Source organism: Neodiprion fabricii, chromosome 5 (genome assembly GCF_021155785.1).
Source record: "Neodiprion fabricii isolate iyNeoFabr1 chromosome 5, iyNeoFabr1.1, whole genome shotgun sequence".
Taxonomy (NCBI): domain Eukaryota; kingdom Metazoa; phylum Arthropoda; class Insecta; order Hymenoptera; family Diprionidae; genus Neodiprion; species Neodiprion fabricii.
Genome location: NC_060243.1, coordinates 34,040,610 through 34,063,098, shown reverse-complemented (window position 1 = coordinate 34,063,098; position 22,489 = coordinate 34,040,610). Strand labels below are relative to the sequence as shown.

Genomic DNA, 22,489 nt, shown 5'->3' with positions numbered 1-22,489 from the left:
GTCCGTGAACTATATTCGTTCCTTTTCCCATGGCTGAGTTGCAAAATGAACTGCGGTAGCGCTGAAAATTCATGGACCTAATTCTCTAGAAGTGAAATAGAGATCACCAACAATCCAAGTAGAGCGGGTGAAACACAGAACCACCGATCATCGTCAGAACTCCCAGCAAATGGTTGAATGCACAGTACATAACATACATGGCAATACTGCACTTAATAGTGGCAGATCTGAACGAAAAATCTAGTAACAAAATCTGATATTGCATACTGTGTATACCCTTGATGAATTAACAATAGGCTAGGGGTTGGCAAGCGTGTTTGAAAAGAAATAAATAAGCAAAGCGACCATGAAGTGACAAATAAAAGCTGAAGAAACACAATGCCGAGGTTCTAGGCGGTGAAAATCAAGTGTAACGTCGTCGATCGGTGGACAAGCCTCAATAACAGTAATACCGGCGTCTGTATAACGGATAAAAAATTTTCCACGGCCGAAGGCATGCAGACCTCGGTAATCCGAGGCTTTATGGGCTGACATTTCGGCCTCTCGACTCTCGCGACTCTGAACTCAATCCGCCGTCGTGCGGAGCGTTTTACCATCAACCCAGTTCTCCCAGTGCCTATAAAATCGGATAATAAACAACTGTCCGTGTGAACAAGTGCGACGTATCCTGCGTGAAGTAAAGCAATTTCAACCTCCATTCTCGCATCAGGTGATTCCTCCCCCGCGTCCCAGCCGAACAATAACACTCTGCTGGCCGAAGGTGAAGCCAAAACATGCTTCTGGTTGGGGACACGCTGCTGCCTTGATCAGTGCACGTAATACGTAGTTCCTACATACTTTTTTTAAAAATTTATTCTCACTTCGCATATCACGAGTTTTTCAGTTTTGTGCTTTTCTCGCGCGTGTGTGTGCTCGAGTGTGGATATTGGATATTCTTATTTTTATTTCTTTTCATCTTTTCGCTCCTGTGTTTCTTGGGTATTTTTTTTCCAATCTTTCTTGACGGACAAGAGATCTAAAGAATATCTTGAGTTAATCATTGGATGTTGTATCGGTGGAATTGTTATCCTTAATCATGGATGGATTGAAAAACTAGACTGGCCATGCTGCTCAGTGGTGAAAAAGTATCAACAGCCGTTTGACGTCGTCGTCGCTCGTCTCCGATAATACGAAAATGAAAACGGAGAAAAAATCGAGCGAAGCAACGTGCGTTACGACCACCGTCGTCAAGGAGGAACCTGATACAGATTCGGTTAAAATAAAGGAGGAGTCCGGGGTAGCAGGAACTGGCAATAATGAGAACACCATCAGGGAGGAATCGACGGAATGCCAAAGGGATTCAAACATCGATCCCAATCACACGGATGGCACTATGTCTCAAGAAAATCAAAATAGTACTAATAATCAATCCATACTTGGCTCTGTAAAACAGGAAAATGAACAGAACCATCCTGGCGATGATCTGCAAAATGGTGCGTACTCGGTATCTTGGTTAATTTTTCACCTTGGGCATAGATTAACGATTACTATTTATTATTTTACCCAGACTGTGCAGCAAGCGTTGGACTCTCGTCTGACGGAATTCAACCCCTAGTGAGCAATGTGCTTGCCAAGCAAATGGGCACTGGCACAGGCGGAGGGGATGCTCAGTACATGCAACAGCAGAGCCAGATATTTGTATTTTCTACTATGCTGGCAAATAAAGGCGCAGAAGCGGTTTTGCAGGGACAATTCCCATCGATAATTGCTTATCATTGCGCACAGCCAGGCACCAAGAAGTATCTGGAGGTACGTAGGCAGGATCGTCACAAATCTGGAAAGTCAGGAAAAGTCAGGGTATTTTATTTAAATTTTGAAATATAATATACCTTTAAGTCATTAATTGCAGAAATTGCTCCCTTTTATCGTAACTTGTTAACTTTTTTATTCTTCCAATGATTCAATAATTTTCTATCAAATTAAACTTGATAATGACAGATATCAATATTGAAGAATAGTTGAGACCACCATAGCGTATTGATTTATATTGTAAACCACTGAGCGAAGATAGCAATTGGTATATTTCTGCAGATTATTGAAATAGAAGAATTTTTTTATCACCATTGTCGTTTCAGAAACACCCTAGTAAGGTGAACCAGTTCAGACCAAACCCTGCCCAGTGGTTGAATAATCTAGCGATGATGAAGCAGAAAGGCCAACAGGGCGGGCCGAATAGTGCTTTTCCCACCGAGCAGCCGCCGGACCTTCCTGCACTTGAACCTAATGCGCCTCCGTTTTGGAATGAGCAAAGTACAATCAGAAACTTGAATGGCAGTAGCTCAATGGGCAACCCAGACTCCTCCCTCGACGATAACAATATCGATGTGCCTTGCCTTGTGCCGAACTCCCCTAACAACCCAGGTATTACCGCTAATAATTGAGTTGGACCAAACGAAATTCGACTATCCGCTTTTGACCGAAAGTAATAAAAATGAACGAATGTTGAATGTTGTTTGGAGAGCGGTGAATCGTATTTTTAATTGGCTGCCCGGAGCTTAGACGAGCTCTGGAAAAGCAGCGGTTGTATGTATATGATTGATGACGTCAACGATTTTTGATCCTGGACAGGTAATTCTCAGCCACCAACTAGCACCGCATTGGGCCACAGCCCAAGCCTCCTGGGGGCACCGAACAGTCCTGGTTCCTCAGGTCTGCAGCCTTCTCTGCAGGGTGTCAAGGTACCTGACGAGAATTTGACCCCTCAGCAACGTCTGCACCGTGAAGAGCAGCTTGCCACTATAAGAAAAATGCATATGATGCTTTTCCCCGAGCGCAAAGACGAAGGCCCTGCTGCTGGCAGCTTGGACCCTACCCAAGGGCCTCCTCAGGCACCTGCACAAGGCGCGGGGAATGTTTCTAGCGGCCCTTTAGCAGGCCCGCCTGCCGTTGACTGGCACAAATTGCAACACCACTTTTTTGACGGCAAAAATAAGGTCTATATTAGTTGATTTTATGGTAGTCAGATGCTCCGATTCAATGTTTCAGAGGTTACAATATGAACATCTCGTTATAGGTAGGGGTAGGCAGTCCTAACACTGCAACTTTGAGAGGGGCAGGCATCGGACCGACACCACGTGGCCAGGGACCTCCGCCTCCTTATCACCAGACAACGAGGTCGGCGAGCGTGCCAATTGCCATACAGAGCCCAAACCCATCGTCGCCCAACAATCCAACTAGCAACTTGTCTCTTCCTTCGCCACGTGCTAGTTCGGCCCTGAATTCCCCGGCAGATTGCAACAGGCAGTTTCAACTTGGAAACAATGTACAAAGATCTGGACATCTCACTGGCCAGAGTCCTACGAGTCAGGATTCTCCCAATCCTGGAGCTGGCCCTCCCACTGGAGCACCAGGGCCTAGACTGAACCACAGCAACCCAGGGACCCCCATCTCACATTCACACCTTACTACCCTCAGTCCTAATGGAGCCACAACTCAAAAGGACCCCCTTGACTTTCCATCTAGTCAACCATCTACCAGTAAGTAGAAAGAAAAGTGATTGCATCGCTTAGAGTTTCAATTTTTTTCACATTTTATTCTTTATGTAGTTTGTCATTTTGGTGTGAACCTAATACTTCATCATTTCAAGACGTTAATTTTGATCATTGTTCCATAAGGTTCAATATCATTCTTAAACTATAATGCATAATTTTTGTTTTTAGCAATGGATGGTATGTTTTGCCGAACGTTGCAATCGCTGGCACAGCAGAAACAGCAACATGGTACAGCGGTGAACGCGAGCGGTGTCAAAGAGGCAAATCTTATGCCAGTACCCAGTCCTCAACAAATTCAATATCTTAACACCTTTGAGGGGCAGGAACTCACGATACAAAAACAGCCAAACACCAGTCTCAAAGACACGAATTTGCCAACGTAAGTGTAACCTCACATTTTGGTATTTTGCTTTGCAATGTATAACAATTTTATGACTCCATGTACAATGTATATCATTGTGATATCCCGAGTGTACGTACCTTTTGAATACGGTATCTTAACCAACCATTCTTTCGTTTATTTTCAGGAGTACGAGCAATAGCAATAATGATGTGCAAAACAGAATGATACCTGGAAATATGGAGAGCAGTAGTCAGTTCCCAACTAGATCGGAAGGTGCAAGTCCCTCGATGGATGGGGTTAACAGGGGGTTCACGGGGCCGTTGCATAGCCCGCATACACCGGGTACTGCAACACCGCACACGCCGGTTGACACTATGAAAAATGGGAATAAAACTAGCGCAACTACGACTACAAGTGCGCAAAACAGTCCGGCTCCTCACAATACCAACATTTCGGACAGCATGGGACCCCCCAGGACGGTGCCTGCGTCACCGAACACTAAAGTAGACACTTCTCCACCATCTGGCAAAGAGCAGCAGCAGCAGCAGCAGCAGCAGCAACAGCAACAACAGCAGCAGCAACAACAACAACAACAACAACAACAACAACAACAACAACAACAACAACAACAGCACCAGCAGCAGCAACAGCAGCAGCAGCAGCAGCAGCAGCAGCAGCAGCAGCAGCAGCAACAACAACAACAACAACAACAACAACAACAACAACAACAACAACAACAACAACAACAACAACAACAACAACAACAACAACAGCAGCAGCAACAGCAACAACAACAGCAACAACAGCAGCAATGTGGAAATTCAACAAGTTCAGGGAATAGCGGTCCGCCTCTGGGGCCAGGATTTCCATGTAGTAGGCCGTCAGTGAACGTGAATCAACCCGCGGATAACGTTCCGTTAAATCCGAACAACATCGGCGGTAGATTAGGCAGTCTTGGAGGAATGAGTACGAATCATTTTGACCCGATAACGTCGCTAGCTCAGATGAGCCAGCAGCTGACCAACACTGCGGCTAGTAACGCTTTAGGCGGTGGTCCGGATGGTCCTATGCACTCTGGAAACACGGGGATGATGCCGTTCAATCCACACGGTATGCAGCACATGATGCAGATGGGAGAGATGAACGGGTGCCACATGCCAGGGCCTGGCAGTGAGCCTGGTGACGTCGGGGGACTCTGCATGGGACTCGGCGGACCGCCTGCCAGTTATAGTCCCACTCCTCATACCGGTAGTCCGGGTATTAGCAACAAAATGGGAAACCCGATGATGTCACACCCCATGATGCACCCTGGTCCTTATCCCAACGACGGCCACGGCCCTCCGAGACACATGGGACATGGTCCTGGCCCTAGTCCTTACAACGGAGCTAATGTTCAGGTCTTACAATTTTTCCTTGACTGTTTATTTGCTTGTAACCGTGTTTTATACTATTTCATAGTCATCTTCTGTGAACCAATGACCCAATATTTGAAAATCCAATTTCATGTTTAGGTAAAACCCAGCGCTCCGAATACCATCCAGTACCTTCCAGCGCGGCCAAACGTTGGGCACGCGCCACGAGGACCACCGAGCCTCGATTTCCTTCAGAGGTTTACAAATCCGTTATCAAATCTTGAGTCGAAGATGTCTACACCGTCTGTGAACCTTCAGTATTTTCCGAATGGATGCGTTCCCAATAATATGGGACCACATGCGGGAATGTCAAACGTGATGGGAGGGTTGCCGGGTATGGGAGGACCTCCGCGAATGGACGGACAACCAATGAACAATTCTGTTGGTGTTCATCCCTCTATGAGACCTGTAGGGAATATGAGACCACAGCCGAATATTATGCGGATGCAGCATATGGTCGGCGGTGGCGTTTTTCCCGGTAGCATGATGGATCCAGACAAAGTCTTCCCGCCAGAAATGGTTCCTCAGGTACAAAATCAGCCAAACCCTGGCATGTACGTCCCTGGGAGCAAGGGAAGTCCCATGGGCCTCGGCCCTCCCGACGCCTCGCAGCCCTTGCCGCCGAGCATGGGAGGCGCGACCAGCAATTTCAAAAGCAGCCCGTTTGTCGGCGGCGGACCCAGCATGTCAGACCCGAACTATGCTCAGCAGTTTCACAACTTTCAACAGCAGCTTTATGCGACAGGAACGAGGGGCAGCGGACCTCCACATCCCAATCTTCACCCACCGCCAAACTCCCACTCACATCAGCAGTTCTTTATGCCCAAGTAGTAAGTTGAGTTTAGTATGCACGTGAATGTTTCTTTTTTTTTTTTTCTTTTTCTTTTTTACTGTATTTTTGCCGGTCGAACGGGTAGGTATAGATTTGTCCTGGGATAAAAGGCAATGGAATGAAAAAAAAATGGGTGGAAGAAATAAAGATGGTGTAAGTTTATAGAATGCTACCCCACCGAAACTCCGACTCAACTTATAAGAAGTGGCACAGAATTACTTGCTCTGAACTTCTTTCGATTTTCCAATTCCTTACTGACTGCTGACAAGGATATGATGTGCATAATTTTTAAAATTGCTCAAACCCGATCTTGGATTTCAAATGACTGAATATCTCGCATTTTAATTTTACGTATTAATATAGATATCGAGGAAGTTTTTCTCGATCATTTGAGGTACCGTTCGAGATCGAAAACAAGATAAGGGGATACAAAAAATGTATGTCACACATTATTATTGATTATTCTGTATTACATGCCCGACATGTATAGTTTGAAATAACAATTTTAGGTAACGTATTTTACCTAATCTTATTCGTACACATATATAGTCATTCATTTTTCATAACAGTCAAGAGAATATCTACAAACAAAGAATGAGAAGGCAAATTGTACATAGGATGGGTAACCGAAAAGAGCCAGTATTGAATTGGAAATTGTTTATTCTTTCTCAACAGAATCACGAATGATTGATATACCAGTAAATAATTCAGCTCAATTTTATTATTGTACATAAAGATACACACTATATAAATACCTGATGAAACGTTTCACGCCTCCTCACCTGTTTACCCAGTTATCCTTTCCTATGACCAACTTTGTGCATAATCATGCCCCTCCCTCCCCCCTCCCCCAGATAGTAGTCGCTTAGTGTGTTTCAATAGCGGCAAAGAGAGAGTGAGAGAGTGAGAGAGAGAGCAATTGAGAACGAGAGAAAGAAAAAAAGAGAGAAAACATAAAATAAAAATAAAATAAAAAAGTAATTGACTATGAACAATTATGTTGTTGAAGAATGATTTTTATTATAAATGAAAAATAAAATAAAGATATTTACAAGAAGTTGATACAAGAATTAATCTATCATAATTTTCGTAATTCATCACCTTTTACCGAGGACATAAATCATCGGATTTAATTAGTAATTGCCTGCGGATGGTAATTTTCTTTTTTTTTTTTTTCACCCGTGTCGTAAACTGGGACGGTATCATCATTGTAATCAACGACAAATGTCTTTATTGTTTTGTATGTGACTGTGTGCGAGTTGATAGATCGTTATTTATAATAATACTAAAAATTAATCTTTATCAAAACGACGTTTTGAGTAATTTCGAATTATGTTTTATGCAATTCTGTATCAAATTGACCACAGGTCTGTAATATTTCATTATGTAACCGATCTTGTTTTTTTCAACTTCATTACTGCAATGGGATATCGCAAGGAGGGTTTGTATTCCCCGCTTATTTAATTAGGTACTATTGGCTTGATTCAAGCAATTCGAGTTCGTGATATTAGCATTTATAATGTTCTAAGGCGCAGGACGATGACCCAATAGTTATCATGAGAAAAAAGGATCCAAATGAAGAGAATAAAAAAGTCATAAATCACTCGGTGGAATAAAATGGTTTGGTTTTAGTAGATATAAAGGCTTATCTAAGACTGCAAACTTGATTGTGAGGTGGCAACCAGTAAACGTGTCTCTGCTATGGTATTAACGAGTGCTGGATGTGCTGTTCATTCTCGTTTTTAACATTATTTCGAGTGGCACAGGATCAGGCGTTGCCATTTTCAAATCACTGTGCCACACCTTACAGCAATGATCGCTCATCGGTACTCAGCAACTCTTGTCGCGTATTGTGTCATCTGGAAAACAAAAAATAAATTTTGCATTTGTACTTTTTGTTCAATCTAAAAGATTCGCCAGACCGTTTATTATTTGTAAGTTAATCGTTTTCTAGAAAAAAAGATATCAGTGCGAATAGCGAATCTCTTTATCAATTCAGACATAAAGTTTGTCTTTTGTAATCAAGTTTATACCCAAAATCCAGACCAAACCTGTCCTGTCCAGCCATTTATTGGCTGGATGTGCCAGAGTCCAGTCTTTCACCACCGTTTCTGTAAAAAGTTGAATGACTACAAAATAAGGGTAAGTAGGTATAGAATTCGCCTTGAAGAACTGTTTTGCATCGCAGCTTTCGTATATGAAAAGTTCAAAACTAAGACTCGAAAGATGAAAAATTATTAGTAACTGAAGTTTCTGTAATCTAGTTAGCCAAACAAAAACTGTGATTCAAAATAGCTGCTTTAAGTGACTTGCAGCGTACCGTGTTTACCTTGACCGTTGATCTCGCGAGGTTGTAACTTTGCAGTTTAACCTGAAAAGGGTTAAAGTTTTGTTTGTACTTTTTTTTCACTCATACGACATTAGCATTAGTGCAATTATTACGTTTTTTCGGTTGGAACAAAGTCGTCCCATTCACTGAGATCATATTTGGACAAATCGCCATCATCGTCATCCTCCTCTTCTTCCTCCTCCTCATCTTCATTCTGAAAGAAGATGGAAGAGAAACAGATTATCAACTTGAAAGTGAAAAGAAAACTGAACCTTCCATAACTGATGTAAGTGCAATATTTATACGGCTACAATGAAAAAAAAGGTGAAATATGTGGATTCTAATTTGCATACTAAGTAGGGGTTTTGGGTGGCTGCAAATTAAGACAAATGGTAAGGGATTTGACTCTCCAGACAAAGCTTTTCACTTATTACATCAGCCTCTTTGTTTCCCTCTGGTTTCAGCTCCTCAATTTTGATATCTTCTTTCGGTTTGCTTCTGGGTGGGCTGACATATTTAAATGAGTCCTTGGAGTCCTCGTCGGAAGTTCTGCTTTCGAGTTTTCGCTTTTTCCTCCGCCTTCCAAATTCGTCATATTCGTCATCATCGTCATCCTTTCGCTCCTTGTACTCGACAACTCCACGATCATTGTAACCGCCTCCATACCCAGTTCGTTCCTCAACCTCACCAAATTTCGGAGCATTGCACATATTGCACTGCTGTCTCCGTGCCCAATTCACATTACCACACTTGCTGCACTGCCAGTCATCCGCACTGCAAATAAAAAAGAGCCGTTGATTAAAAAATCAGTGTCTTTCGTAAACATGTTTTTTTCCATTTTTTTTTTGTCATAGTTACCTAAACAAGCCCCTGCTTTTCTCCGCAGCAGCTTTGCCGATCTCTTGTCCTAACTTTTTTTTCTTAGGACATTCCCCTCTGTCTGAAAATCGATCAAACTTAATGCGATGAGAGATGAATAAAGTTTGGTAAGTTTTGACTGTTCTCAAAATCAAAACTGACAACCAAATTGACAAAGTATTAAGTTTACATATAATTTTAGTATGTGAAACCTATATGTGTAAAATGAATTGATAAACTTATAACTTAGTTGAAAGGGAGAATAAAAGATTGACATTGGGTAGATGATTTTTTATTTATCTGATAAGGAAATGGATGAAAAACGTGGTTTTCTCGCTGTTTGCATACTTACCTTTGCCGCACCGATTACAAGAATTGCGTCTAGCAAAGTTAACATTGCCACACCTGTAAAAGTTAAAACAAAATAGTTGACCAAAGTACTTAATTCTCGACGATTCGTTCTTTTTTTTATTGACGGCGTATGCAACGTCTCTTAGAAGATTCGAATGCGAGACGGCGTTATAAATGAAAATAAGAACAAAATAAAATAGACTAATACGATAGATAATATCGGGAAGAACCAGATGAGAGTATCAACAGTACAGAGAAGAGAGAGCACAGCAAACGGTAAATGCACGGACCGATCGATTGGTTTACGCGTTTAACAATATTTAAAAATCGTTGCATGTTTGCTAAAATACGCACTGGGAGTCGGGGCAGATCCAGTCACCATCGTTAATACTCCGATGCCCCTCGTCATCGACTTTAGTGTCCATACTTAAATCTAAATAAATCTGCAAGGCGTCGCGACGTCGCCAATCCTCGTCGCTGTTTCGCGTTTCGGGTGACGTCCAACCGAGGACCAATTCGTGTGCCTGTCTACGTGTATGCCGACACGTATAGATATATGTGTACGTAGGTAGTTATATTGTCACCGTTCAACTGCCGTGTGCTTCTACCTATGGGGCGTCAAATACACCCAGAGCTTCGAGCCGTGCGCCGCTGGAAAAGTCGGAATAGAGTTGTACCTTCGTCAGAAATTCACTGTCCGCTGTCCCTTCTCTTGCCAGTTTAGTCACGTGATTTAGACAAATTTTTCGTGTGGAGATTGGCACACGGAACTGTGGAGAGAGGTTTCTCTCTGGACCACGGTCTTACATACAGGTCTTGCGACTCAATAGAATTCCAATGGTAGAGAGTGGCTTCTCTGTTGAAGAAAAATCCAGATGGAGCTGCGATCGAGGGATGCATCAACATAACCTACAATGTTTGAATAAGCCTTTGATGACTGACGTGCGTGTTCCGTATCGTGTTTCGTTCACAATTTCGCCCATGTGACGCGCGAGTGCGACTATCGTCATCCTTGTCGCACCGGGCATCCCTCGATCGCAGCGACGCTAGCGGCTTGACACGTTCAGAGGCCCACGTCGAAACTCAGAGTCGCAAGACCTGTATGTAAGACCGTGCTCTGGACTGAGCGGCCCGTGCGTCGAGCTCAAGCCGTAATTAGAAAGAGAGAAGACAGCTAAACCGGACCTCTCTGCTGCACGGTTGAAAAAGTGGCGAGCAGCTGGTGGGAAAAGCAAGAAATAAGATAAGCAAGCGGTATATTTGTATGAATCTATGAGTTTCCCCCACCAGGTCACCAATTAGAGTGAGGGATTCCCTCCAGCTGTTGGTCTCTTTTTCTAATTACGGCTTCAGATCGGTGCACAAACCGCACAGTCTATCTCTGTAAGTCTGTGGATGCAACGAAGCTAACCCATTCCTCTTTCGTTCTGGGAGGCATGGGTTAGGTTTTCCTCTTTCCACGCGATAGTTAGATTCTGATTGGTTGAAGTTCGCGGTGACTCACAATCACAGTAGTAGTCATGATGTAAAGACGATAAGATGTACCTGCGCAGTTGTCTCTCGGAACCAATTGCGTGCCCCGACCATGTGAAGGCCGTCTTGGATTTTCAACCAATCGCATTCGAGATCGCTTAGCGCACATGGCGTACATTTTAAAGTGTGAATGCAATATAGCGTCGTATATTTTTAAGATGGCTTCCACATGGTCGGCGCAGTACGGGACGAAAGTGCGTCCGCCGGAGGAACACGCCTTATCTTCTTATATCACGGTAGTACTTGATCTGTCGCGTGTGGATACCGGGCTTGAAGATTGCTGCTGAGCCATGAGGCGTGAAAGCGTCATATATATATGGAAAGCGTGGAAGCGCAGCAATCGTTGCTACCCCTCGACCCGTTAATTATCTCGGAATGCAGCTGCGGTTAACAACCAGCGCAAGCTTCAAGGGGGTTCGTAGTCGTAAACATTAGGTGTGTCGGCGTCACTTTGGTCTGATACTGATGCCGCCGTGTAAAATACCTGTGACGAATATCAGCCTAGCTAAAAAAATTCTGGTTACGCATCGACCAACCTTCAGAAACACCATAATTACTCCATGTACGATCATGGGTAAATAGAGAAAATTAATGGAAGTATGAAAAAAGAAGAAAATAACCATGAAGAGTTCAGTGACATATAACTATATAAATAAGTAAATAAATAAAGAAACAAATCAAGAGATTGTTTTGAATACATGGTACGAGTAAACGAATGAATGAATTAACATGAGATTTCACAAGAGAGGAAAACGGAAGTGTCAAACCCTAAAGCTATACTCGCTTTGTTATTAATATCACCAAGCTTGGAAGTCGGCGATTTTTCGGATTAAATCTACAAGAGGAGGTAATGCTTGTATGGGTTAGCTGGCTGTTGCCTGTGCGGAGGGCATGGAGACGGAGAGCGTGAAGTCAGGGGCTAGCGAGCATAGCCATAGCCACAGCCACCACAGTAGAGGCTCGCAAAAGCATCATAGATCACACAACAACAAATCTCATCATCACAATCGTCAATATTCTCACAGGTCGTCGAGGTATATGGTTATTATTTGTTATTGTTTGTTACATCTCCTGACACAGAAACCTCAGGATTCAAGTTTGTCACTGATAGCCTAGTCATGTGTTACATTCAAGTGTTTCAGACTTTGCAAGATTCTTTGTTTTCGATATCTTATTTTCATAGTAATTGTTTAAGTCAATAACAGTGCTATGATTTTTTATGGGTTGGGAAAAGTCTGGAATTACAGACTAGAACCGAACTTGAACCGTTAAATATTAAGAAAACTTTATTTCTTCAGCATAGAACTGTTATCCACTAATTTTTTTCTGTTACAGAAGTAGCCGCAGCCAAAGAAAGGAAAGGCAGAATTTGGACCCCAGTGAAATGGCTCCGTTTCAGACAACTGTCAATGTGCGTGGGGAGAATGTCGACCACTTGGGCCAAGAGGTGATCGAGGTGCAGATATTGCCTCAGGATGAAAACTGGGGAGAAAATACGACCGCAGTTACTGGAAACACCTCAGATAGGTCGGAATCGACAGAAGATGTCAGCAACTGGCAGAACGAGAGTGACGGATCCTTTGGTTTCACGTGTAACCGTTACGTGGGACCAGCAGTTACAACGGTCCTTGGAATTAGTGCGTTCTTCAGCCCTATAGCGATGGTTGTGCTCCCGAAGCTGGGTTTCTTTCCAGACTCGACTAATGTCCTTACTCTTCAACAAAGGCTTCAACGTCTTTCCTGCAACGCAGAGTGCAAGGGGCAGCTTGTAGGCCTGGCTTTCAAGCTTGTCTTGTTAGGGATCGGGAGTTGGGCAGTCTTTCTCAGACCTGCGAACGCTACCATGCCTCGAATATTCCTATTCAGATTTGGTGTACTGATGCTAACGCTGTTGTGCATTTGCACGTACTGGCTTTTTTACGTTGTTCAGGTACATATCTTCCGTTTTTTAATTCTTTAAAGTGTAGTTTGTAAATTTTGTTCACAGAGTAATTCGTCGCGTTTTTTGTTTTCAGCTGACGGAAAGTGCAAAGACTGCAGCAAACGGGGAAATTACAGAGTATAAGAGCTTAGTAAGCTACGCTGGAACTCTGACCGACACTCTCTTGTTTATTCACTATGTGGCCGTACTGCTTGTTGAAATTCGTCACCTGCAGCCCACGTTTTATCTCAAGGTAAAATATTTTGCTCAGAAAATTCAAGTTGAACGTTTACTCTGTCAAAACCAATTAATACGCGATTGTTGATTATTACAGGTAGTACGATCTCCAGACGGAGAATCGAGATCTTATGCTATAGGGCAATTGTCAATCCAGAGAGCGGCTGTATGGGTTCTGAAAAAGTATTACACAGAGTTTCCTGTTTACAATCCTTATCTAGAGCGCCTGCCGGTTTCGAAATCCAATAGAAAACAGTCCAGTTTCAAGTTCTACGAGGTTGACGGTGGCTCCGGGACCACTGTCACTCAACGTGGAGCTGGTGGGGACCGAGCAGTCCTCGCAGCTCAAGCCCGTCGGCGTGACTCAAGTCATAACGAGCGTTTTTACGAGGAACACGATTACGAGCGTCGGGTGAGAAAGCGTAAGGCACGTCTAATCACCGCTGCCGAGGAGGCGTTCGCTCACATAAAACGCCTCCATTCGGAGGCCGAATCCGCACCAAATCCGGGCCCAATGGATCCGATGGAGGCGGCACAGGCTGTTTTTCCATCTATGGCGCGGGCCCTTCAGAAATATTTACGGGTAACGCGTCAGCAGCCTCGACACTCGGTAGAATCGATTTTGGGGCGGCTCGCTAGGTGTCTCGCCCAAGATGCGGCCCCTCGTGCCTTCCTGGAGCCGTTTTTCGCTCCGGGTCCTGTCCTGGCTAATGAAAAAGAACGGCAGAGGAGGTCTCAGCATTGGGCTTTAGTTTGCGAAGGGGAATTGCCGTCGAGATCTCTGACCTCTGGTTGTGAATTTCAACTACGGCAGGGCGAAATCGCGTTGCTTTGCACAGTGCATAGGATACCGCATTTTAATCTCACCGAGCAACTCGCACATCCCAAGTCTAACAAATTTTTGCTACGACTTAATTCCGAGACTTCTGTTTAGCCTTAACAAAATAAAATAATAATAGTAGGTCACAAAAGAGATTAGTTATAAAGTATTAGTGATGAAGCTGAAAAAAATGGCGGATGAAATCTGGTAACGATTTTGGGAGAATTGCTTTAATTGATTTTACTTAGCTCGTAAGTTGTGGTTCAAGGGGATACAAGCCGTTCCGTATGGAGAAAACTCGTTATATTTCGAAATACATTGACCGAGTTATACAGACGTATCCACTAGATAACGTAATTGTTTTTATGATGCGTGTAAAGTGTAGAAGCAATTGGATAGGTCATGAAATTAGTTACAACACGTTTTTAAAGTATGATATAAATTTTTCATGGAGGCCAACACAAATATAAACATCGCGATGAACAAATTATTTCTGTTTTACCTATTCTACACGTGGAAATGATTATTCGTTATCTATTGAAGATACGCACTAGGTTTTTTTTTTCTTAATGTCTGTGGTATTTGAAATAAAATCAACCTTATAATTGCGATAGTGCTATTCGTAAAACTAGGTAAATTGCATACTGAACAAATATGCGACATATGTATTGATTACTTAAGATACGTAAAAATTGCAAGCTGTAGAGCCTATGTTCTTTTTAAAAATTTTATTTTCTATTTTACAATTATAGAGTCCATTATCAATTCGTGTTCAAAGCTTGAGGTGTGAACTCTGTCGTTTGTATGGCAGGGAAAATAGAGAGAAACGAAAATAAAAGTGGAAGGAAGTTTATTATAGATAAAATTGCAATGTCCGCTATCACAGTGCGCACAATCTTTGCAATGATATTCATGATACCTATGTCTGAGCGTGCCGATTGTAATGCTATGCCAATGTGTCAAGTCAGGGAGCTTACAGACGACGTGATTACTTATAAGTCTTAGATAAACTGTCTGCAAACGTTGCTGGCCAAGCGGTTTGTAGCTCAAATTTTTTTTTCATAACAATCCACAAATTATTTTTAAACAGGTAAGAACGGAACAAGGATCTGATTGGCTCATTTGCGGCTACATATCATAATTTTATGTATAGTTTAATACTATCGTCGCGACGTACTGTCTACTGTAGTATAATAATTATTTAACGTTATTAACCGTAAGTAATAGCAAAAATAATTATTGTAATTGTAATTGTAATAGTTATCAGGCTATTTCAAATCGTACAATTATGAATTTATGATACGTATTAGTATATACTATATACATGCACATAATTGTATAGCTAAAGCCTTTTTTGTACTTATTTTGTACTATGCCCTTTTTATTGTACCTAGTGTAGCTTTTTTATGCAACTATTTTTTATTTATATGCGTGGCGCGTGAAAAGACAATTAAAATATGAGAATACACGTTGCAAAAACGAAAAATAACAGAGTCAAATAATTACCTTCAAAGACAAAACCCCAAAATGTAAAATTTTATTTAAATATTAATTACATGTTACGCAAATAAAGAGATGAGATAGGTGTCACAGACGATTTCATAGCATTAGAGATAGAAAATCTACCTAGTGATCGCATCATTTTTTAATACTATACTTTATACAGAGTACCTACACAGTAGGGTGGTTCTTATTTTGGTCATATCGGAACTTCTTTGCGCTCCCCCCTAGAAGTAATCAATATATATGTATAAAAAAAAATCTGGCGAAACCTGAATTTTTCCGATAACTCTAACATGCCCTGTCAAGCAGTCGAACTTTTATATGGAAAAATGCATACATTTGAATCCTCTGGCTATTCTATAGAAAATTTATTGCTCTACAAAAAAGGTCGCACGTAAAATTTTTGTAAAATTAATATTTGTCACAATATTAGTGAAAAAAATTAAGTCAGTTCTTCGTTGATACCATAATAAATATTTACCAGAATTTTACAAGAGATCTTTTTTGCAGGGCATTAAATTTCCTGCCAAATAGCTAGAAGAATTTTTTTAATGATATATAGTCTTAAAGTAATTTATAATATATGTCAATTACTTTTGGGGAGTGAACGCGAAGAAATTCCGACAATACCAAAATAAGAACCACCCTACGATACAGTTGTATTATAAAAATGTATTCTGCGGCAATTTCCATTATGATCAGTCAGTCAAAAGATCGATTATGATCGATGCTACTCTACCATACAATCCATCTTTGTCGTTGGACGAAGTTGTCTGTAATTCAAAACAATTATATAGTACGGGATTAAAAAAGTACCGATAAAATCGATTAGCAGCTATGTTGGTGAATAATAATAATTCCTGATATGGATTATCGCAGGCCTGAGCTACCCTACCATACAATCTTTTTCTTCGTGTCACAACAATTCTGTGAAGTTGTATTTTAGACAATATGATATAAAAATTTCAATACGATAGATCAAAGAAGAATACCAAATTCCGTTGAGTTGTCGAGATAAAGTGATCGAAATAATTGCAAAGTCTCACTTTGTTATCGGTGATACATTTTACGTCTTGATATTTTCCTGATAACTACTTGCTGGTGAATTCTCTGTCCAATTAAAAAACAGACTACCCGATGACAATATTTAACGTAGCGATGTTACTATGTAGTCAAATGACTAATTGTCAAATCGATGAAATCAAAAAACCTGTGTAACTCGTCATTATCGTATCTTTTTAATTAAAGCTAGATTTAACCAGGGATTGTGTCGAAAGCGATCTGATACAACAATTACCCTTTTTAACCACTCGTCGATGAATGATAATTATCTGTATCCAAAGCTAAGAGTATCAGAATGGCCAAAAATTAATCCTCGTCATAAATGGGATTTTTGTTTTTTCTAAAGCGAAATACTTGAGTCATTGATACGTAACGAAAAATGACCTTGTAACTTTTCCCAAAATTAACGCAAAAATAACTAATGCTTTTACAGCGAATTTCAAATCTCGTCTCGACCGTCTCCATTAAGCGTGCTTTCAATATTAACATACAGTGCGATGCTGAAACGACTGTCAAAAGAATAGACCGATATTAACAGAATTGCAATTTCACCCTTGAAGTTTTTTTTTCCTCTTCTGCTTTTTTTTTTTTTGTTCTTTTTTAGAAAACAGATATTTCTTTATTCGTGCTGTTCATTTACCTATCAACTATTTCCCGATTATGGTTTACAATGGGGTCGATATTTTTGACAGCATTGAGAAGGGGGCTCTATCATCCCGGTATCAATTCCGTCCAGGTGTTCGTAACTTTATTGTTTATCGTTCGGTAGTTGAACTACCAATACGACGAATTGCTCTATCAGACGCGGCAGAATGTATATTTTCGAGTGTGTAGGTGCTCAGTGTAGGTGTGTGTGCGAAGGGAGGGGGGTTAATTTGTACTAGCATTAAATAACGCCGTTAAGATTTTCGGTCTTTTTTATACAAAATACACTTATTTTTCTTTGATATACTTAAAGTTGCCTTTCGGTAATTGTTAAGCTTGATGAATTCGTTTATCAGAAGGTTATTAAGATCTAATACTTCAGCTACATCTTGGTGAATATGCATTATAGCTACATCGTCCAATAAGTGATCATGCAGAATCATTGATATTCTAGTAATTTAAACAAATAGAATATTGTGTAATAAGGCGGCAACCTCGGTCTTTTCGAGAGGTCAAGTTTGCAATATCAGTCGTAGGTGAGGTGAAGATGAATATTGCGAATACGCGAGGCAAAAAGACCGTTGCCTCGTTGTTGCACACGATTCTTTATATATGAAGAATACGTTGAGAGTTTTTTCACGAAATTGAGGTTAGGGTCGCGTAATGTCAGATATGTTCACGACCGCGCATGCGCGCAGTACAGAAAAAACCACTTTCAACTCCTAAGGCTTGAAAGTGATCTTTGCAGTACTCCGCACATGCGCGTTCGCAGACTCACTTGATCGTCATAAAAACGAGCATCTGGTGTACGTAAAAAACGTATGGAAAATCGCGTAAAACGTGCTCGCGTTATATAAATTTAATATTTCGAAACTGCAAATATCTAAGATTTGGATATCTACATGTACTAAATTTCGACGTGCGGAGTGCTCCACAACTATACCCTAGTAATTTTGCCGCGCCTGTCAGCCCTAGTACACGAAGGATGATTAATAGTGCGTCCACGATTCCTTCGTGTCGAAATCTTCGCATTGCGTTGCTCTATCTTATCCAGAACGTCTTCTGCAGATGCGTAATATGTGCCGGATAAGAGATAACTGTTACAATTGCTCAAGGACGCACCTTGTCGAACTGTTCAAGAGTAGGTATGTGACGCAGACAAACAGCGAGACGTCAATCCCTCGTTCAGTCAGTAAACCAAAAAAATATCACTGTGACTCGAGTTTACCCGCGGCGTGCTCGCAGTGCGGTTTTGCCGGCTGTGAGTGAACATTGCTGAGCGTTAACTGGGAACAACGAAAGGTATCACAACCCTGGTGAACCGTTTATGAAGGAACGGAAACGAACTTTTTAACCCGGTTGAAAAATTTCTGCAGGTGTCGATTGTTCGTTTTAAGGGTTTATTAATCTCTATATGGTATGGAAAAGATGGTCGTTTCAGAGAACAAGCCGCAGGTAACGTTTTTTAATTGATGCAAAGCTTAATTACTTACAATTAGAACAAAGTAGGGTAATTCTATAACCGTTAATTTTAATTGGAATTAAATTTATACAAACAATGACTTCAATAATTTTATAATTTTTGAAGACCACTATTACTTGGTAAACTTTGATTCTTTCACTGTATACGTTATAAATGTATATTTGCATATTTTCTGATGAATACGTTTTGCAGTATTTCATACTTGAATATATCTAATCTGTTTTGCAATCTTTCTTCATTCTTTGAGTATTCGTAAGAATTCACTTTTTCAACGTGTATTGCGACAAAGATTTTTCTTTACTATGCTATATCGTAATTTTGTTGGAAACTTGGTGAAAAGCTCTTGAAGCGGGTATTCTAGTCTAGACAAGGATTTCTTACTCAGTTTTTAGGAATTATTCAAGCTGGAACTACTAAACATTTTAGTATCGATCTTGTCCCTAGTTATTTATTAGCATTCGAAAATTCTTTGTGAATTCATATTCGTAAAAATAGTGAAAACTTTTCAGGCAATCAGAGCAGAATGGGGAGGGGGCTTAGAGTTCCTGATGTCCTGCATTGCGACTTCCGTAGGGTTGGGTAACATCTGGAGATTTCCTTATACAGCGTACCAAAATGGCGGCGGAGCTTTCCTCATTCCATACATAATCGTCCTACTAATAGTCGGCAAGCCATTCTATTATTTGGAGGCAATCCTGGGCCAATTTACGAGCAAGTCGTGCATTAAAGTATGGTCGCTTTCCCCGGCTATGAAAGGTGGGAAGGTGTTCTTTAGTTAATTCTTGACTCCCGATTTACCAATAAAACTGTACTTGCAAACCTAGGCAAAGGACCTTGCTAATGGCAACTAGAAATATTGATGCTTGGTTAATTTTCTACTCTCAGGGATCGGATATGGCCAGCTGATAGCTGCGCTATGCGTTGTTTCGTACTACACAGTGTTGATGGCCATAACCCTGTTCTATTTGGTGGTCAGTTTCCAGTCGGAACTCCCTTGGGCAACGTGTCGTGAGGAATGGGGATCGACTTGTTTCGACTCTGGAGGCTCCGTGAACATTACTGCAGTTACCGGAAACGGCTCGCTACAGAGTTCAGCTGAGTTATACTTCCTGTAGGAAATCGACAAACACGCATCGGCTGTAAACCAAACCTAGACAAAAAAACCAACCGTCGATCTTTATTTCAGAAAGGTTGTTCTCAACGAGGTTGACTCCATTGACGAAGGCATTGGAACACCATCTTGGCAGCTCAGCCTCTGTTTGCTTGTCAGTTGGATCGCTGTTTACATGGTTCTCTTTCGCGGGGTCAAGAGTTCAGGAAAGGCTGCCTACTTCCTCGCACTTTTCCCCTACGTTGTCATGATCGCACTTCTGATCAGGGCGGTGACCCTTTCCGGTTCCGGGATCGGAATCATGTTCTTTATTACTCCAGACTGGACTAAGCTTTGGTCACCAACAGTCTGGTACGCTGCCATAACGCAGTGTTTCTTCTCTCTCAGTGTCTGCTTTGGGGCTATCGTGATGTATTCTTCCTACAACAACTTCAACCACAAGCTTTACAGGTAAGTGATCAAGCCCGTCAACAGCACCAACGTCCAGTTATGTACAACCCATAGCTGCTTGTAGGGATGTAATGATCGTCACGACCCTGGACACGTTCACCAGCCTCATTGCCGGCTGCACGATATTCGGAATCCTTGGTAACCTGGCCTACGAAATGGGGACGGATGACGTGAGCACCGTAGTTCGGGGCGGAACTGGCCTGGCTTTTATTTCGTACCCGGAAGCCTTGGCCAGGTTCACGTTCGTTCCCCAGCTCTTTTCGGTCCTCTTCTTCGTCATGATGTTGGTCCTTGGAGTGGGCAGTGCCATGGCGCTCTGCGGTGCGGCGTTCAGTGTGGTTTGCGATCGGTTTCCTCACGTCAACCAGTGGAAAATCATGCTCATCATATCCGTCGTCGGTTATTGTATCGGCCTTGTTTACGTCACGCCGGTAAGATTGATAGCCAATGCGGGTATCGGCGATCAGCGAAGACCCATTAACGGATTTCACGATTAATCACAATAGGAATTTCGCTGATAGCATCTCTCCCTCTATCTTACAGGGCGGACAGTGGATATTGACCCTTGTGGATTACTACGGCGGGACATTCGTCGCCATAATTGTTGGGACCGTAGAAATTCTGACAGTCTTTTGGATCTACGGTCTCCGGAAGTTCATTGATGATGTGGAATTCATGACAGGCGTGAGGCCCGGGATTTATTGGAGAGTTTGTTGGATGATCGTCACTCCCCTTTTGATGATCGTGATTCTGGTATACACGGTAGCAATATACGAGCCGCCGACATACAATGACACTATGTTCCCAACTTCTGCTTACGGTTTGTGACATGTTGCGCCTCGCCATCTTTGCCAGTTTCAATCACAATTTTGACCGATTTCATGAATGCGTCTCTAGCCGCTGGTTGGGCGATCCTGGGCTTTGCAGTGTTGCAGATCTTTGGATGGATCGTTTATCAGCTGTATACAAAGAAAAGCTCTTCGGTTGCAGAGGTCAGTGAAAAGGGCATGCGTGAATTGTGTGTAAAAATTTTCAATGCTTTTCTATAGCGAATGTTTTCCCTTTGCCAGACATTCAGGAATGCTTTTCAACCTACCTCCAAGTGGGGTCCGACCGACCCCAAGCATCGCCTCGAGTGGGAGTCCTTCAAAGACATGAAAGCGAAATCTTCTTCGAACGGACTTTATGATCTCTTTTTCAAGTAGCTTTCATCAAATTACACCTAGATCGAATCTATGTATATGCATACCAATCATCTAAATCTACCATAATTGCAGTATCGTTTCGACCACCTTACAATTTTTCACTCAAACCTTTTAAGATCGAATATATTCAGCTCACAGTGAGCTTCATGGCATGTCACGCGGTTAAGCAAAAAACAAACAGAATAGAATAAGATAACACCTGCAAAAGAATAAAAAAATACGCGTCTACTTCCAGTGCAATTACTTTGTATAATGTAAACAATGAACTAACTCCAGATATACATTTTTAGAAGCCTGGAAGTAGGGAGTCAATGCTTATAGCCTAGGCAGGTGTAAACTTTATTGACAGCATTTGGTCGTTTTGGCTTGGTGCGAACGGTTACACGGCAGCTTTGTACAAAGGCCAGTCGTTGGCACGTTTCGCGTAGCTCTACGATGTTTGCAAGAGTTACAGATAAACTAAGCGTCGCGCAAACTGCATGCTTTAAACTTGTGCAAGCGGTGTGCCAACTCGTCCCACTTCAAGCTATGTGTTCTTGCAATTTAGTAGGCTTGAGATTTACTTTCATTGTCAAACTTTGTGAGGATAAGATGTTGCGTACCGTGTTATTCATAATCAGTTGCAAGACGTTTATGGCGTCTGAAATGACTTGTGGACGATGGAAAATATCGCAATAACGCTTATCTCTAATACAATTTTACTGCGTGAGTTATTGGTCATCGGATAAAGATAGTGCTCCCCAAAACACAATTCCTCAGCGATAGCCTCAAATGGGTGATTATAGGATTTGCAATGTTTATTGGACAAATAAATTTTTTTTTTACTATTTCGCGTCACGCTTATTTCCACGCCTATTCCACCGA

General features: G+C 41.8%; 4 protein-coding genes across 19 annotated transcripts; 3 read left to right on the top strand and 1 right to left on the bottom strand.

Moving 5' to 3' along the window:
- Positions 1-4: 4 nt before the first annotated feature.
- Positions 5-7,677, top strand: LOC124182736 (protein BCL9 homolog). The gene is made up of 9 exons (XM_046570362.1): positions 5-1,472; positions 1,547-1,788; positions 2,115-2,400; positions 2,608-2,972; positions 3,053-3,515; positions 3,699-3,909; positions 4,058-4,513; positions 4,703-5,270; positions 5,385-7,677. The coding sequence occupies exons 1-9, from the start codon at positions 1,175-1,177 to the stop codon at positions 6,114-6,116; spliced, it is 3,621 nt and encodes a 1,206-aa protein (XP_046426318.1). The 5' UTR covers positions 5-1,174; the 3' UTR covers positions 6,117-7,677.
- Positions 7,227-10,413, bottom strand: LOC124182734 (zinc finger Ran-binding domain-containing protein 2). 16 transcript variants are annotated; one of them, XR_006870845.1, is made up of 8 exons: positions 10,010-10,408; positions 9,657-9,709; positions 9,305-9,386; positions 8,881-9,220; positions 8,560-8,660; positions 8,438-8,488; positions 8,151-8,228; positions 7,227-7,976 (listed from the first exon to the last, which is right to left on the bottom strand). XR_006870845.1 is itself a non-coding variant. In XM_046570350.1 (8 exons), the coding sequence occupies exons 1-7, from the start codon at positions 10,078-10,080 to the stop codon at positions 8,186-8,188; spliced, it is 750 nt and encodes a 249-aa protein (XP_046426306.1). In that variant the 5' UTR covers positions 10,081-10,411; the 3' UTR covers positions 7,227-7,976; positions 8,151-8,185. The 16 variants fall into 16 exon arrangements, 13 of the variants coding, with proteins under 13 accessions (XP_046426306.1, XP_046426307.1, XP_046426305.1 ...); XR_006870847.1 differs by having other exon boundaries at positions 8,164-8,228; XR_006870846.1 differs by having other exon boundaries at positions 8,169-8,228.
- A 939-nt stretch (positions 10,414-11,352) lies between these two features.
- LOC124182730 (vang-like protein 2) lies at positions 11,353-17,196 on the top strand. The gene is made up of 4 exons (XM_046570341.1): positions 11,353-12,222; positions 12,524-13,118; positions 13,204-13,362; positions 13,444-17,196. The coding sequence occupies exons 1-4, from the start codon at positions 12,080-12,082 to the stop codon at positions 14,278-14,280; spliced, it is 1,734 nt and encodes a 577-aa protein (XP_046426297.1). The 5' UTR covers positions 11,353-12,079; the 3' UTR covers positions 14,281-17,196.
- Positions 17,197-17,763: 567 nt separating this feature from the next.
- LOC124182809 (sodium-dependent nutrient amino acid transporter 1-like) lies at positions 17,764-22,452 on the top strand. The gene is made up of 8 exons (XM_046570526.1): positions 17,764-18,831; positions 19,369-19,615; positions 19,745-19,970; positions 20,046-20,420; positions 20,485-20,851; positions 20,964-21,240; positions 21,318-21,412; positions 21,491-22,452. Exons 1-8 carry the CDS (start codon positions 18,796-18,798, stop codon positions 21,623-21,625), a joined length of 1,758 nt encoding a protein of 585 aa, XP_046426482.1. The 5' UTR covers positions 17,764-18,795; the 3' UTR covers positions 21,626-22,452.
- Positions 22,453-22,489: the final 37 nt, after the last annotated feature.

Coding starts and splice junctions, on each gene's coding strand:
- LOC124182734 (XM_046570350.1), bottom strand. CDS start 10,080: ATGGACACTAAAGTCGATGACGAGGGGCATCGGAGTATTAACGATGGT. Junction 9,387..9,656: donor TTGTAATCGGTGCGGCAAAG/GTAAGTATGCAA, acceptor ATCGATTTTCAG/ACAGAGGGGAATGTCCTAAG. Junction 8,247..8,446: donor TCGCGAGATCAACGGTCAAG/GTAAACACGGTA, acceptor CTTATTTTGTAG/TCATTCAACTTTTTACAGAA.
- LOC124182809 (XM_046570526.1), top strand. CDS start 18,796: ATGGAAAAGATGGTCGTTTCAGAGAACAAGCCGCAG. Junction 18,832..19,368: donor TTTCAGAGAACAAGCCGCAG/GTAACGTTTTTT, acceptor AAAACTTTTCAG/GCAATCAGAGCAGAATGGGG. Junction 21,241..21,317: donor GTTCCCAACTTCTGCTTACG/GTTTGTGACATG, acceptor ATGCGTCTCTAG/CCGCTGGTTGGGCGATCCTG.
- LOC124182730 (XM_046570341.1), top strand. CDS start 12,080: ATGGAGACGGAGAGCGTGAAGTCAGGGGCTAGCGAGCATAGCCATAGC. Junction 13,119..13,203: donor GGCTTTTTTACGTTGTTCAG/GTACATATCTTC, acceptor TTTTGTTTTCAG/CTGACGGAAAGTGCAAAGAC. Junction 13,363..13,443: donor AGCCCACGTTTTATCTCAAG/GTAAAATATTTT, acceptor TGATTATTACAG/GTAGTACGATCTCCAGACGG.
- LOC124182736 (XM_046570362.1), top strand. CDS start 1,175: ATGAAAACGGAGAAAAAATCGAGCGAAGCAACGTGCGTTACGACCACC. Junction 1,473..1,546: donor TGGCGATGATCTGCAAAATG/GTGCGTACTCGG, acceptor TATTTTACCCAG/ACTGTGCAGCAAGCGTTGGA. Junction 3,910..4,057: donor AAAGACACGAATTTGCCAAC/GTAAGTGTAACC, acceptor GTTTATTTTCAG/GAGTACGAGCAATAGCAATA.